Genomic DNA, 15768 nt, shown 5'->3' on the forward strand with positions numbered 1-15768 from the left:
GTCAAGGATTTCGTCAATCCTCGGAAGAGGAATTTGTCTGGAGTTATTTTCTTATTGAGCTAGCGAAAGTCCACAACCAGTCTCCATTTTTTATCTCCATTGTTTGATTTGGTTTGGTACAAGGAGTATTGGTGAATTGTAAGGGGAAGTTGAATCTCGAATGATGCCTTCTTTGTACATTTTTTCAACCTGTTGATTAATTTCGGTTCTTTGACTTTCTGGTGTTCTATAATTTTTAGAACATGCTCAAGGTTTTGCTTGATATAAGGCTCTAACCTATCTGAACGAATTTCTTTCAATAATTGTTGTTTTCGTTCGGTTTTATTTGTATTGTTTTCTTTTGTGTCAAAACAAAAGTTCGTAAGTGGTTCGAATTGGGGTTGGAATTCATTAGGTATAGATATGTCGTTGTCTGTTGTGTTAATAAATTTTAGGAACGGTTGTACAGGATTAACTATAGCATTTGCGCAGAATAATCCAGGTAGGATTTCTTGCGACTTTATTACACTTTCTTCTAGTAAATTTGGAATATTGAATGCTTTTATTATTTCACACCGTGGTGGTATAATATTTGAATTTGTTAAATCGTTGTATATTGGTAAACTAATTATGTGCCCATTAATTTTCATGGCCAATAGCCATGCTTCGTAGTCTATTTTACATTTAAAGTTTACCAAGAAATCTCTTTCCAGTATTCCCTGGCCTGGATCATGGGGATTGACGGTGCCAAAGTGAAGGTGCACCGTAAAATAATATCCGTCTGTAAAACATATCACCTTCCCAATACTTTGGCACACCTCTAACGGATCATGATTTATCATGAAACGGCTGCTTACAGGCTGAGGATCTGTTAATATGTTTCTGCATACTATCAGGTACTCTTCGAATAGAGGGACCGCCAGGGCTCAGTAGTTACTTATGCACCACTACTTGTTGCAGTTTGATAGATGAATTGTAGCATCCTTTGTACTAATCGGTAATGGTGGATAGGTTTCGAAGCTAACGCATGATCCAACTTTTTGTTATGTGACTTAAAAGTGAGTATTCGGTGAGTTTCTGTGTAACACTCGTCGTTATAAAATTAATGATTGTGAGGGTGATAATGATACTTGAAGAATTGCATAAACTGTGGAAATTGCATTTGAAGTGATTGTGAGGGTTACGTTAATTCCACAGACATAATAATAACAGTATGCATTTTGCACTTATTTCTTTAAACAAAAATACTATTGCCTAGTTCTTTATACTTTTACAATGACAGTGTTCAACGTGTGCAATAGAAGTGATCGAAGTTTTTTTTTTGTTACGGTCGTTGTGATAATACGTAGTTTAATAAAATAGTAAAAACAAAAAAAAATTAAACATCTTTTAATTATTGGTAATAAAATAAATTTTCATACCAATTTATTGGCGTGATGTAATATTGGTGAAACTTTTAGCTGTGATAGTGGAAAGTGATAACGAAAGTTCATGAATGATAATCGGTTATAGAAGTGCTAGTGTCAAAAACAAAAGTGTCGACGGCAAAAGTGTGATAATCATGTGACAGTGACTAATGAAATGAAATGGTGGATGAGGACCTTTTAATAAAACTATTTCGTTCTTCACTTCAACCACTTTAGTAGCTTTTCAGGTCTTATCATAGTTTTATAGTAGTCTGGAATACTAGACTGCAAAACTACGGCAAGGGTTGATTGCTGTTAGGGTACACAGTGACCATTTGAGCAACATTGCTTAGGAACGTCTGTGTGATGAACGTAATGGAGGCTTATAAAAGCAAATGTTGGGAAGGAGCTTAGGGCAGATTAAGAGTCCCAGTACTACCCCTATCGCTACCGACAAAAAAAAAAAAAGAAATCTCTTCCCAGTATTCCGTCGGTTGGAATGGGAAAATCGTGGTTTACTATATGGAATGACTGCGTAAGTGTATTATAATTAATTATTATATTTGTACACGTAGTTCCTAGTGTTGATACTGTCCCACTACCAATTCCTGATATATTACAAGTCTGGTTTGGATTGAATATTTGATTATTTTTCATTTTTGTATTTTTAATTGCTGAAATATCGGATCTACAATCAATAATGAATGTACATTGTGATTCTGATAAATCAACATTTAAATATACGAAATTTGTGGCAGATACATTTATTGTGTAAGCTGCCCTTGGTGTATCCCTAAAAAATGGTTTGTTCCATTTTGAGGCATTTCAGTCATTATTGGTGTTGGATTACCGTTTATCGGCAGTTGCTGGTAATGTTGATGTGAATAGTTTTGTTGGGATAGACTCGCATGTTGAGGCTGCTCATTAGACTGATGCAAATTTTGAAATTTTTGCTCCCCTATGCTTAAACGGTGTCAATTATGATGGAAATCATTCTCCCAAAATTTGAAGTGATTTGGAAGAAATTTGGCTGTGCACACGCCATTTGAAGTTTATATGGAAATTACTATGGAGAAGCCAAACCTTTTGTGTTCAGTCCTCTATCTGCTCATCATAATAATATATGAAAAAGCGAACACACTCTTTCCATGTGAAATCTTCCCAGCTACAACTTTGCCGAAGACCACATTTTGATGGGACGGAAGGATAATTTGTTATTCTTGATTCCAAAGTCTCAACCATGCTGAAATGATCATTCAATTACTTTCAGAGCAACACTGCTTTTTTGCTGTAGAACATAGTAGCACAGACAAACAGACGTAACACTTAGAACAAATTTCTTCAAAATCCATCGCCCATTTTACACCATCATCATCTGGTGAGCATGTTGCACGAAAAGGTGTTTCGTGCAACAAGACCGGCAGATGGCGGTAGTGTGAAACGTCAACCGCAAATAAAAACGATGCGCGCGCCTCTGGTTGTGAGATTTGTAACATAACGAATTTGAAATGATCGTTGAATGAGTGGTCGATGGAAATTTCGTCAGTGTTACGTCTGTTTGTCTGTGATAGTAGCCTGGATTACTTTGATCTATTCTTCCCGCCAGGAACACCACTGTTGCCTGCCGAACAGTTGGTGAAGCTCACTGAAGGCAAACCCACTTTATGATGATGAATAACAATTTTTCCTGACGTCCAATCAAAATGTGGTCTTCGGCAAAGTTGTAGCTGGAAGAGTTTCACATGAGAAGAGTGTGTTCACGTTTCCATAAAATATTATGACGAAGAGGTAGAGGGCTGAACACAAAAGTTTGGCGTTTTCCATAGTAATCTCCATATAAACTTCAAATGGCGTGTGCACAGTCAAATTGCTTCCAAATCATTTCAAATTTTTGGAGGACGCTTTTTACCATAATTTAAATCGTTTAAGCATAGGGGAGCAAACATTTTGAAATTTGCATCACTCTACTGCTCATTAGCCAAACACATGTTTGTTCGTCTACCTTGCTGTTGATAAAACCGTGGTATTGGTTGTTTACTTGTTGGTGATATCGTGAATTTTGGCCATTTTCTTGGTGGTTGTAACGTGAATGTTGATTATTTCCTCTAAAATTTTCTCTGTAATTGTAACATGGTTTGTTTTGTTGATTACAGTTGTTCCATGGCTTTGGGCCTTGATAGCAATTGCTTCTACGCTGCTCGCTGTTATTTTAGGCCATGTTTCTTGTGTTTTTAAATTTGGTTTTGTCCTGTTGTGAATATAACATATTCATAGCAGGTGGTGTATCACTGTCATTTTGTTGAAATTTTAGTATGGCTTCATTAAGTGTTTCAAATTTGCCAGCTTTAAATATAAGCTTGACGTCATTGCTTTTGGCACCTTTAGTGAGAGTTTCAACACCCATTTTTGTTGCTAATTGCGTTGCCTTGTTTAAGGTAATTTGTTCTTGCAAATACACTGATTTTAGTTGAACGGACAAATTTTCTACTTGCGAACAAAAATCATCTGCCGTTAGTTGCTTTTGTTGAAGCCCATTTAATTTAGCAATAATACTGTCTGAAGTTGCTTTGGGACTACATTGTTGCTTCACGGCATCCACTATTTGATCAATGTCATCTACGTCTGGAATCACTTGACGAGCGATTCCCGTAAGACTTGTTTTCATAAATTTAGCTAATTTTTGGGTTTATTCTACGACTGGCGTGAAGTGACAATTGTCGGTCTCGTATAGCGAGGTGACAATTCTCGACTCGAGTGAAGTGACTCGCCGTGTAAATCAAATGGAGAGTCACTTCACTCGAGTCGAGAATTGTCACCTCGCTATACGAGACCGACAATTGTCACCTCACGCCAGTCGTAGAATAAACCCGTTTATTTCTGCAGCTGTTTTAATATCAGCTGCAGCGCTTGCATTCTCTCCTGTAACATGCTCCCTTAGCAATGCTACTGAATCTAGGAAGGAATTGAGACCCTCCGGTTTTCCATCCAGAAGAAGTTCATCAAGCTTTGGTAGCAAACAAATCGGTGTGATATATCATATCTATAGCTATGGTATACCATAGCGTAAAACAATTAAATATAGGGTGGTCTGAATTGGAACAGCGTTGGTCAAATTCGGACCTTTTGGAGAATTTTGTACAAACGTCTGGTCATGTCCTGGTAAGAGATATCACAAAACTCTCTGAGAGTAAAATGCGCACGCTAAATAAGGCTTTCAAGAAAACATTAAACTTTTTTGACGCCCATCGTGTTGAAAGATATGGACAAAAAACTGTTACTAAGTCCAAATTGGACCATGTTCCCATAATCAAAACCGTATTTTTACAAAGCTTTTATATTGTGGTTCAAAAGCTTTCGTTTGATGTAAAAAAGTTCTTAATTATTTTTTATAATAAAAAATAGTTTTTCTCAGTAGTGCTACTATAGGAACAATAGGTTTACTATAGGCACAAGAGAGCTAAAATTTTAAGCAAAACTAATTATTTCGATCATTTTTTAAACAAAATCAAGCTGTGTATCAATGGTACTTAGATAAATAGCTCCTGACCTTCATGTCAAAAAACGGCCGTTAAAATCCACTAGTGCGACTATAGGGGACTGTCCACTAAGGGAACACTGACCCTACTATGGAAAATCGAACCTCGGATCAGTTTTTCAGGCGATTATGTCATGGATATCTTGTCGTACATTTGAATAACACAGGTTAGTATACATATTCCCAGGGTAACACCATTAACACGGATTTCGGCATTCAAGCAAAACCAACCAATCGTTGCGATTTGATGTATATATTATTATATTGTTGTAAAACATGTAGCAAAAAATTATTTATTCTTACATTTTCATAATTCGTTCTAGTCGTAGTAGATTCATAGTTGTTACAAATTGTAAATTCAACAAACACGATCCGGGATTTAACTAAACTTTCGTTTAAGTAGAGACTTAGTAGCATAAAATGTGTTCGCGAATGAGTGATTACCAACAACAGTGTAAGTTAATAAGTATACGTGTAACATAATAAATTAAGGTTTAAAAAAGAACGATAAGGAACAGCTAAGGAACCGTAACATGGCGATTCTTATAATTTGCCAGTTGTGTAAATGTGAGTTGTATATAAAAGCTTTTGAAGGTTCATCCGAATAAGATTTAATTCCTTAGAACGCAAGTAGTGAAAGTCAACGTTCAAAAAAGTAAATCCATCGTCAAACAGAAGTACTTATCTGCCTTTTCATTCATCCACCGGGGCACCGGATCGTCAGTTGTACAGATCCCACAGGGAAATCTGTCCGTCTGATCCGGCCGCGGCCATGATGACAGCCTTCCACATCGATACCTTCTCGTCCGAGTAGATCACGTCCAACAGTTCTCCCCGGTGCTCGGTCAACACGGCCAACGGCCTCAGACTTTTCCACGAGAAAATGCGAATCCTGCCGTCCCGTCCGGCACTGACAAACACCTTCAGGTCTTTGCGGATCTTCACCCGGCTAATCCCGGCGTTCTTGATTGCTATTTCAGACTTTTTGCGTAGTTCCATCGTCGGCCGGTCCACCGAAAAGACAAAGATCTTGTCCGAAGTTCCGCCGCAAACGCCACGATTAGTAAACGGATCGTAATCCATGGCCATCAGGCACTCGTCCTGACACACCTGCAGATGGCTGATCGGTTTCGAGCTGGTCAGGTCCCAAAGCACTAGCATTCCCGCCTCGTAGGCGGCCAAAAGGTAAGCCTTGTCCTTTATCTCCACCGGCAGGATACACATGACCGTTCCCAGGGGCGGAAGTTTGGGATCGGCTTTAGTCGGATTGAGCAGTTGCCGCTCGGTGAATGTCCGCCCACAGAGGACGGCAATGTTAGCTTCCCCGCGGGGCATTATCACAGCATCGTTATGGTACTCGAAACGACAGAAACCGACGTGGTCGGTGGCGGATTCGTGCCGGAGGACGTACGCCGAGTTGGTCAGCTCCCACAACTTTACGGTGCCCTCCTTTTCCTGAGTTATCAAGGCATCTTCGGTGTGGGCCAAGCCGATGATGGGACTCTTGCCCACCGACAGCTGATACGTTGAGCGATTCGTCTAGAACAGAATAAAATGTTAGTCATTGATTTTGTAATGGCGTTCGATATAGGTCTAACTTCTGATTCGAAATGCTTATCCAGAAATTTACTCAAGGATTATTCTGACAATTTTCCAAAATGTTATTCCAGAATTTCTTCCAGAGATTTTTCCACCATTTCCAGTTTTCAACCGATTGTTTTTCCAGTGATTACCTTAACAGATTTTCCGAAGATTCTTTCCAAGAAAACCACAGGAAGGATAAGAGAAGATATGACTTTAGAGACCATTTTGATTAATAAATGAGACTTGAGACCTTCCATTAAACATAGAGACACAGTCACTACCAGCCCTGTTGAAGTGTTGATAAGACTCTAGGGTCTGGGCACTCACCTGCAAATCCCAAAGCTGCACCGTTCCACGGACATTACCGGCATACAGCCGTTCCGATGTGTGGAAACACAGCGAATGAAATGCGCCGAGGTCAGACGATTTGAGGCAATAGACCGGATCCGGAGGAAGCAACGCCATGTTGTCAGATTTCGATAACCGGAGTGCTCAGTTACTTTATTCGCACTAGGCTGCTGCAAGATCGTCTGATAAGCGCTTCGGCTGATTGTAGGTCAAATGGCGACGCAAAATTTGGCAAACTCTCGAGAGCACCTTCTTTGACATGACACTTTTTACCGTTTGAAAAACACTACTCCATTTTATACCGGATTTTTTGTCGTTTTTGAGTCGCCTGGTCGTTCCGGAATCAAATCCGTCGTAGGATGGAACGACTTCCGTCTGGAACAACGCCGGAATTTCACCGAACAATCACATCTGCCGAAGAAACGAAACAAACTGCCCAAACTGCGGCCGCGACGATGTGACACGAATGGTGTTTTTGTTTTCGTGTTTTGTTTGCTGTTCCGTTCCTCGTCATCCCACAGAAAAAAAGTATTTGAAAGTAAATACATGTTATTTCATGTTTGTATTGCTTTATCACTGGGGTACTTAGTCGTGACATGAACCATTTGAATTTGGAAAGTTAACTCCGGTGAGATACAGAGGACTATGCACTCTAAAAACACGAATGTCAGGATTGTTCTTGGGATAACACGGCGTGTCTAGTAGAACAATATTATCACAAAAAATAGGCATCGCTAAATCTTTCACCATTCGAAAATATAGGTTTTTAGCTTTCATTTGACGTGTTCCCCAAAAAAATCCAAAAAGATTCCGAACGTTATTTTTATTTTAAATTTTTGTTCCTTAACGTACATTCTCTAAATTTAACCATGGTTAAAGGCAGTTTTTTTTTTCTCTTAAACTTGATGATAGCCAAAATTTCAAATGAAAGTTGAGAAAACAAAGCTATATAAGTTTACATGTTGTAATGGACAAAACTGGCCTATGTTTTTTTGTGAATTTAATAAGCCATAGGACACTTATTCGTACATTGGAAGTACAAATAAATTTTAACTGATATGAGAACCACAGACAAACAGACGGAACACTTAGAACAATTATCTTCAAAATCCATCGCCCAGTTTACACCATCAGCATTTAGTGAGCATGTTGCACGAAAAGGTGTTTCGTGCAACAAGACCGGCAGATGGCGGTTGTGTGAAACGTCAAACGCGAAGAAAAACGATGCGCTCGCCTCTGGTTGTGAGATTTGTAACATAGCGAATTTGAAATGATCATTAAATGAGTGGTCGATGGAAATTTCGTCAGTGTTACGTCTGTTTGTCTGTGTGAGAACTAAAATCAAATTTATTTAAAGCAGCATCTTTGGGTGTCGCTAGGGTTACCATATTTGCTCTCACTGAAAAGAGTACATATTTTCAACTCTGTAAAAGAGTACTGAAGAGTACACTTAGCCTATTTAAAATTTCAACTTTTTACCAATGTATTTGTCTTAATTTTCTTGTGTTACCCATTTTCTTAATTTATTCTTAATTCTAAAGTCGTTGGTCACATTAACACTATTGACTACGAAAAGTTAGATTAAAAAATTTAAATGCAAATCGTCAGATTCATATTAACAGACACTTTTCTTGCATTTTTTGCAGGGAGACACTATTCTCAATTTTTCATTCTAGATTTCATGAACGTCAGCCTTTTTCCGCTTATTCTATATAATGTTTTCTTAATATACTGGACATTAACTTTGAGCGAATTGGTGTACTTAATCATGATTTTTTTTATAATAACGCAAGTTATATAAAAATGTTGACTTTTTGTAACAATGTATTCCTTCAAATGGGTTCGTTTCTTAAACAAACATTTAGTAAAAATGTTTTTCTACCAGATGAACTGAGAAAAGTCAATTTTGATAGCATGGCACTGTGTCTTATTAGGTCGATTGCGTGCGCTTTTGTAATAGCACCCGAATCGTTGATTTTAGCGATAATGTTTATTCGGAGAAGTTTCTTGGCATACTGAAGCGCATCTTTTGATGCCAACTGTTCAGTGTTCAAACCCCTAGCAGTGAGATAGAAAAACTATCTTCTCATAACATTTAGATAGACAAAGTTGTAGAAGTAGCAATTTGAAACAACTTTGTTTGTTCGATTATTTATCTCCCAATCTTTTCTACATCGTTGTATGTGAATTGCCTGTAAAAATCATATAATTGATTATCATTTTCCAAAATTTTCAACCTTTCTGTGTTTTCTACAAAGTTGGTTTTCACATACAAACCCATGTTTTTGCTGATCATGTTATCAAGCTATCTTTGGAAAGAACATACACTCCCGTGCATAAGTTTGGGTTCACCCCCTAAAAACATGCAAAAGTGTTCTGTCCATATCTCTGTGATTACACGTCCAATTAAAACTCTCTTAGTCGCAACTTTGTATACTTAATTTTTACTTGAAGTTGTGACATTTTTCAAAAAACACACTGAAAAATCATATCTAATTTCCTCAGCATTGGGTCACCCAAAATTTTAAATCAAAGTGTTATTAGATTCGTAATCTTATATTCTTTAAAGAGACCCCACGAAATTTTGGCGGAAAAATCTGGAGAGTATTCAAAATCAATGAAACAGTGAGTCAAGTCATCGTGCAAAAGTTTGGGTTCACCCCTCAGTATGGTGTACAGTGCAAAAGTTTGGGTTCACCTGAACTTACTTAAATCTGTGAAATCTCAAACCAATCATGTACGCGCCATTATTTGCGCTCAAAAAAGCTTTAAACTATTAAAATCGGTTGAAAAATGGCAGAGATATCGACAAAAATGATGTGCGTGCGGCTCAGGTGAACCCAAACTTTTGCACGATTTGCATCATACTGAGGGGTGAACCCAAACTTTTGCACGATGACTTGACTGACTGTTTCATTGATTTTGAATACTTTCCAGATTTTTCCGCCAAAATTTCGTGGGGTCTCTTCAAAGAATATAAGATTACGATTCTAATGACACTTTGATTTAAAATTTTGGTCGACCCAATGCTGAGGAAATTAAATATGATTTTTCAGTGTGTTTTTTTGAAAAATGTCACAACTTTAAGTAAAAATTTAGTATAAAAAATTCAAAAAATGTTTTTGGAAAAATACATACGAAGTAAGAATAACTCTTTGCCTTTTGAATGCGGCTTAAAGAGTTTCAATTGGACGTGTAATCACAGAGATATGGACAGAACACTTTTGTATGTTTTTGAGGGGGTGAACCCAAACTTTTGCAGCATTGCCAAATCGACGTTTCCAGAAAAAGTGCACAGTTCTAGGGAAGTTGTTTCAAATAGGCTAAATTGTTATAAACAACTTTACACAATTCTCATCTGAAAAAATAGTTAGTTGATTGTTTATCAATAGATTTTTCATTGGGCCTCTTATTTATATATTGAGTGGATTATATGAGCGCATGATTTCTTTCCAATCATTATTGCGCTTATCATACTAATGCTACTCGATCAGCATTTCTCAAAATATGTTAGAAAAAACATCTTTTATCATAGGAAAAAGGTTTGACAAGTAACCGTGCTTGTGGCCAATTTGCCTTTTTGGACTTAAAGTGCTATGATAGGCTAATAAAGATCATGTCAGCTGTGTAATAGAACCACAGACAAACAGACGTAACACTGACGAAATTTCCATCGACCACTCATTCAACGATCATTTCAAATTCGTTATGTTACAAATCTCACAACCAGAGGCGCGCGCATCGTTTTTATTTGCGGTTGACGTTTCACACTACCGCCATCTGCCGGTCTTGTTGCACGAAACACCTTTTCGTGCAACATGCTCACTAAATGCTGATGGTGTAAACTGGGCGATGGATTTTGAAGATATTTGTTCTAAGTGTTACGTCTGTTTGTCTGTGACTGAAGTGTTAAATTCCGTACAAATTTAAGCTGAAAACGATTGATACGAAATACCTACTCAAATAGGGTAACGACTGTTTATTTCGTTCTTAAACGCTAACAGTTGGCGCTAGCGGCAAAAAGTACAGGCAACAACCTTTCGAACATTCAGTTTTTTCCACTGGCCGCCGTGCGACGACACTGCTGTTTGTATCCCTCTCACTGATTGATTGTTTAACGATAAACTTGCGACGATCGACGCGCCACCATATTTCATATAACGGAGGAAATTAGAACTAACTTGGAAGTGATGATTTGGAGGTTATTTGGCAATTTGGAGGTTAAAATCCCCTCCAAACACTAGCGATTTTGCGGTGGGATGTTGACGTTTGATGACGAATCGCGCTACGCTGGATTCTCAAGTTTCTTAAACTTTCAACCACAGACAAACAGACGTAACACTTAGAACAAATATCTTCAAAATCCATCGCCCAGTTTACACCATCAGCATTTAGTGAGCATGTTGCACGAAAAGGTGTTTCGTGCAACAAGACCGGCAGATGGCGGTAGTGTGAAACGTCAACCGCAAATAAAAACGATGCGCGCGCCTCTGGTTGTGAGATTTGTAACATAACGAATTTGAAATGATCGTTGAATGAGTGGTCGATGGAAATTTCGTCAGTGTTACGTCTGTTTGTCTGTGTTTCAACCAAGCGCATGGAAGAATGGTAGTCGGAGAGCTGTCAAAACGTATTGACTGCTTAACGAGAAACTTGCGGCGATCGACACGCCACCATAATTCATATAACGGATGGTATTAGAACTAACTTGGAGGTGATGATTTCGCAATTTGGAGGTTAAAATCACCTCCAAACACTAGCGATTTTGCGGTGGGATGTTGACGTTTGATCACGAATTGAAAATAATGAAAAACGTAAATTACTTGCAATTCGGAAACTGGAGCAGAAAATTAGTGATTAGAAACCAAGTGCAAAGTGTATACATAATTTGTTGTGTTTAGTTCATCTTCCGTGGTGCTTTCTTTGCTTCAGGATTTCGTGTTTTCTACCACTGAAAAAGAGCCATCTATTGCCTTTTAAGTTTTGAATATCGCCCTATTAAGAAAAGTTAAAAAATCAAAGAATTTATTCAAATGATGATACATTAAAATTTTCGTTTCATGCATTCTATGAAAGGAGTTTGATGCCAAATATTTAAAAAAAATGTGAGAATTTCTCCGATCTATGGCATTAAGGTGACTACGGTGCTGCTCAATACATACTGCAAATGAGCCTTAAGCTAACATTATAAGCTTTACTAATAGGGCGATATTCAAAACTGAAAAGGCAATAGATGGCTCTTTTTCAGTGGTAGTAAAAACGAAATCCTGAAGCAAAGGAAGCTCTACGGAAGATGAACTAAACACAAAAAGTTATATATTCACTTTACATTTGATTTCTAATCACTAATTTTTTGATCCAGTTTCCAAATTGCAAGTAATTTACGTTTTTCATTATTTTCCATACGTTTTGACAGTTCTCCGACTACCATTCTTCCATGCGCTTCTGTTGAAAGTTTGAGAAATTTGAGAATCTAGCGTAGCGTGTTCAGTGGGAGGAATACAAACAACAGTGTCGTCGCTCGGCGGGCGGTGAAATAAACTGAATGTTCGAAAAGTTGTTGCCTGTACTTTTTGCCGCTGGCCCCAACTGTTAGCGTTTAAGAACGAAATAAACAGTCGTTACCCTATTGTGCAAATATTTCGCTAGGCATAAATCAACAGACAAACAAAGGTTTCAACACCAACCAAATCTATGCGATGACAAACATTTGTTTGGCACTGTATCAATCCATGCCAAATATTTGCCAAGTGTACTGATAGCTTTATAATCATTTTTCTGGGGCTGTAAGGAACCACTAGACTAAATAGTTTGACGCGTATGGACTCAATGCTTTTAATTTTAACCGTTAACATATATTAGCACTTTCCATTCTTTCGATATTGTTTGGTTTGAGACACCTGCTCAAGTTCTTCCTTTTAGCATAATAAAGTGGTCTGCAGTCTGTTTGTTCCAATTTCATTGAAACACTTCCAAAAGTCGGATGAGAAATCTAGTAACGTATATTGGGTTATATTTTAACAAAACATGAGATGGATAAAAAATGCTAGCAATAGAATATAAATCCCTTACTTTAGAAATACGAAAGATCTTTGAAATTTACTGTTTTTGTGATTTTTACAAATTGGTTTCAAAAGCTCAAAAGGACGATCATTCATTTTCATTCATAATCCGTTCAAATTTTCACCGTAGAAGCTTTCCCTACTTAAGCAAACTCGTTTTTTTTTTCTTTATCCAGGATTAAAAATATAGATTTAGAGAAATTAGACGGTGTTATTCGGCCGAATATTAGGATTGTTTTGGCCGAATATTAGGTCATTCTTATTATTCGTTTGGCCGAATAATAATTTTCCAACTATTCGGTATTAGTGCTATTCGGTACATCTCTAGCTACAACAAACCATCAGGTAGATCATTCCATCCCGGTATGATTCTGCAGCCATAGGGATTTCGTCAGTGTTACGTCTGTTTGTCTGTGGGTAATCCTTGCGCTGATGGGGGCTAAATAATAATCATCATCATCATCATCATCTCAAATAACGGCTATATCATGTTTAAACCACAGACAAACAGACGTAACACTGACGAAATTTCCATCGATCACTCATTTAATGATCATTTCATATTCGCTATGTTACAAATCTCACAACCAGAGGCGCGCGCATCGTTTTTCTTCGCGTTTGACGTTTCACACTACCGCCATCTGCCGGTCTTGTTGCACGAAACACCTTTTCGTGCAACATGCTCACTAAATGCTGATGGTGTAAACTGGGCGATGGATTTTGAAGATATTTGTTTTAAGTGTTACGTCTGTTTGTCTGTGTTTAAACTTTAATTTTAAAATTAGGACCATAAATGAGGGATTCCACGGAGGCATGCAAGTCGATTCTGATCGACCATTTCAAAAATATCTGAAACTTTGCACAGTTTTTCAGTTCCATCTAAATCGTCATTTTCCGATATCAAATCTTCAAGTTGAGTCACGACTAACTTTTCAAAAGGGTGTATGTGAAAATGGTTCAAAAATATTCAAAAAGCTGTACAGCAAAAACGGTTCGTTCGATTGTTAGACAACTAAAGAAACAAAGTTAGACAACTAAATAAAGATTCAAAAAAAATACACACAGTAAAAAAAAATTGTTTTGCATTAAAAAACATCATTTTTGTCACAAAAACTCAAATATCTCAAAACCCTATCGGAATACCAACGTAATTTTTTGAGGGAAAACGGTCCATTATATTAGCTATCTACCATAAAAATTTGGTGATGGTAAGCCAATAAACAAAAAAGTTATGACATTTCAAATATTTCACAAATTTGACACTTAGTGAAAAAAAAAAATTTTTTTTTCATTGTTAATTTTTTTTAGGACCGCAGTTTGTTGCTAAATTTTTTGTTAAGGGTACCACATGAGGTTAACAAGTTGTTTTCATGATATTTTATTTAATTATTCATAACTATTATAGCATCTATTTCCCAGACAACCAAAATGTACGTATAACGAAATCACCTGGAGGCTTTATATGTGCAACATTTCACTTATAAGATGTCGCAAAAAGGCCTTCTACGTACAAAAGTGGAGGCGATATGCGTGCATATATTATATATTGAATAACAACATACAATGCGAGTGCATAAATATTCTACCGAACTAACCTACCATTTTATGCGACTTGACTTATGATAACAAATGTTGATTTGACAGCCGCTACGGATTGATTCGACTTATTTTGTACGATTGTACGGGACGAAACAAAATGTACAAATGAACTCAGAAAAAAAGTGTTTTATGCGAGGAAACTCATATATCTGACGAGTTTATCCACGGTGTTTTGCGGGTTTGATGTAATTAGTATGATTAAACGAGTTATAACGTGAACTTTCATGCGATTTCTGGTTGTCTGGGTAGAAAGTTAGACGCGATCCAGTGTTGTGATCTAAAGTCTTGATAGTGTCATATTTTTTATTGTACGTAACTGAAGAAAAATTCTCTCAATAGGGTAACGACTGTTTATTTTGATCTTAATCGCTAACAGTTGGCGCCAGTGGCAAAAAGTACAGACAACAACCCTTCGAACATTCAGTTTATCTGCGCTGGCCGCCTAGCGGCGACACTGATGTGTGTATTCCTTTCACTGATCACGCTACGCTGGATTCTCAAATTTCTCAAAATTCCAAACACAAGCGCATGGAAGAATGGTAGTCGGTGAACTGTCAAAACGTATGGGAAATAATGAAAAACGTATATTACTCGCAATTAGGAAACTGGATCGAAAAAGTAGTGATTAGAAATCAAGCGTAATATGAATACATAACTTTTTGTGTTTAGTTCATCTTCCATTGTGCTTTCTTTGCTTCAGGATTTCGTTTTTACTACCACTGAAAAAGAGTCATCTATTGCCTTTTCAGTTTTGAATATCGCCCTATAGTGTTGAAACCTTTTGATAAAAGAAACCTATAAGAAATCTAATATTGAAGACAAAAGCTACAAAAAAAGTTTTCTATACAGGTATGCGACTAGTTTGCCTGCAAAAAGTTTACCTCGTAGAGAACAAGGCGGGTCTATACCCAGGTGATCTAGTATACGTAAAGCAGGTCGGTTTTCTCGGCGCTGGTTTTCTCCACAAAGTTAAAATCTGATTACACCTGGGTATAGACCCGCCTTGGTAGAGAATAGACTTTGTTAATCATATTTGGGAGAAAGCGAGTAACTTCAACAACATCAAAAACATGATAGGTACATACCATGAACATACTCACGAAAAAGCTAAAAATATACTACCACTATGGTTATAAAAGATTTAATTGTAAAATTTTTCTTCAGTCAAGCAAACGACACCAAACTAGTCAGTAAAAACTTAAAAGTGATTTTGTTTATTAAAATCTAACGAGCAACATGAGTAGTCGCTTTCTCA

General features: G+C 37.3%; 2 protein-coding genes across 2 annotated transcripts in view; one reads left to right on the forward strand and one right to left on the reverse strand.

Moving 5' to 3' along the window:
- Positions 1-13080, forward strand: part of LOC5575516 (sine oculis-binding protein homolog) — a 129965-nt gene extending 116885 nt beyond the window's left edge. The window contains exon 6 of the transcript XR_002502646.1: positions 12526-13080. The gene's annotated coding sequence lies outside the window, so the exon portion shown is untranslated. The remainder of the gene's footprint in view (positions 1-12525) is intronic.
- On the reverse strand, positions 5164-7340 carry LOC5575514 (guanine nucleotide-binding protein subunit beta-like protein 1). The gene is made up of 2 exons (XM_001661968.2): positions 6832-7340; positions 5164-6459 (listed from the first exon to the last, which is right to left on the reverse strand). Exons 1-2 carry the CDS (start codon positions 6967-6969, stop codon positions 5641-5643), a joined length of 957 nt encoding a protein of 318 aa, XP_001662018.2. The 5' UTR covers positions 6970-7340; the 3' UTR covers positions 5164-5640.
- Positions 13081-15768: the final 2688 nt, after the last annotated feature.

Source organism: Aedes aegypti, chromosome 3 (genome assembly GCF_002204515.2).
Source record: "Aedes aegypti strain LVP_AGWG chromosome 3, AaegL5.0 Primary Assembly, whole genome shotgun sequence".
Taxonomy (NCBI): domain Eukaryota; kingdom Metazoa; phylum Arthropoda; class Insecta; order Diptera; family Culicidae; genus Aedes; species Aedes aegypti.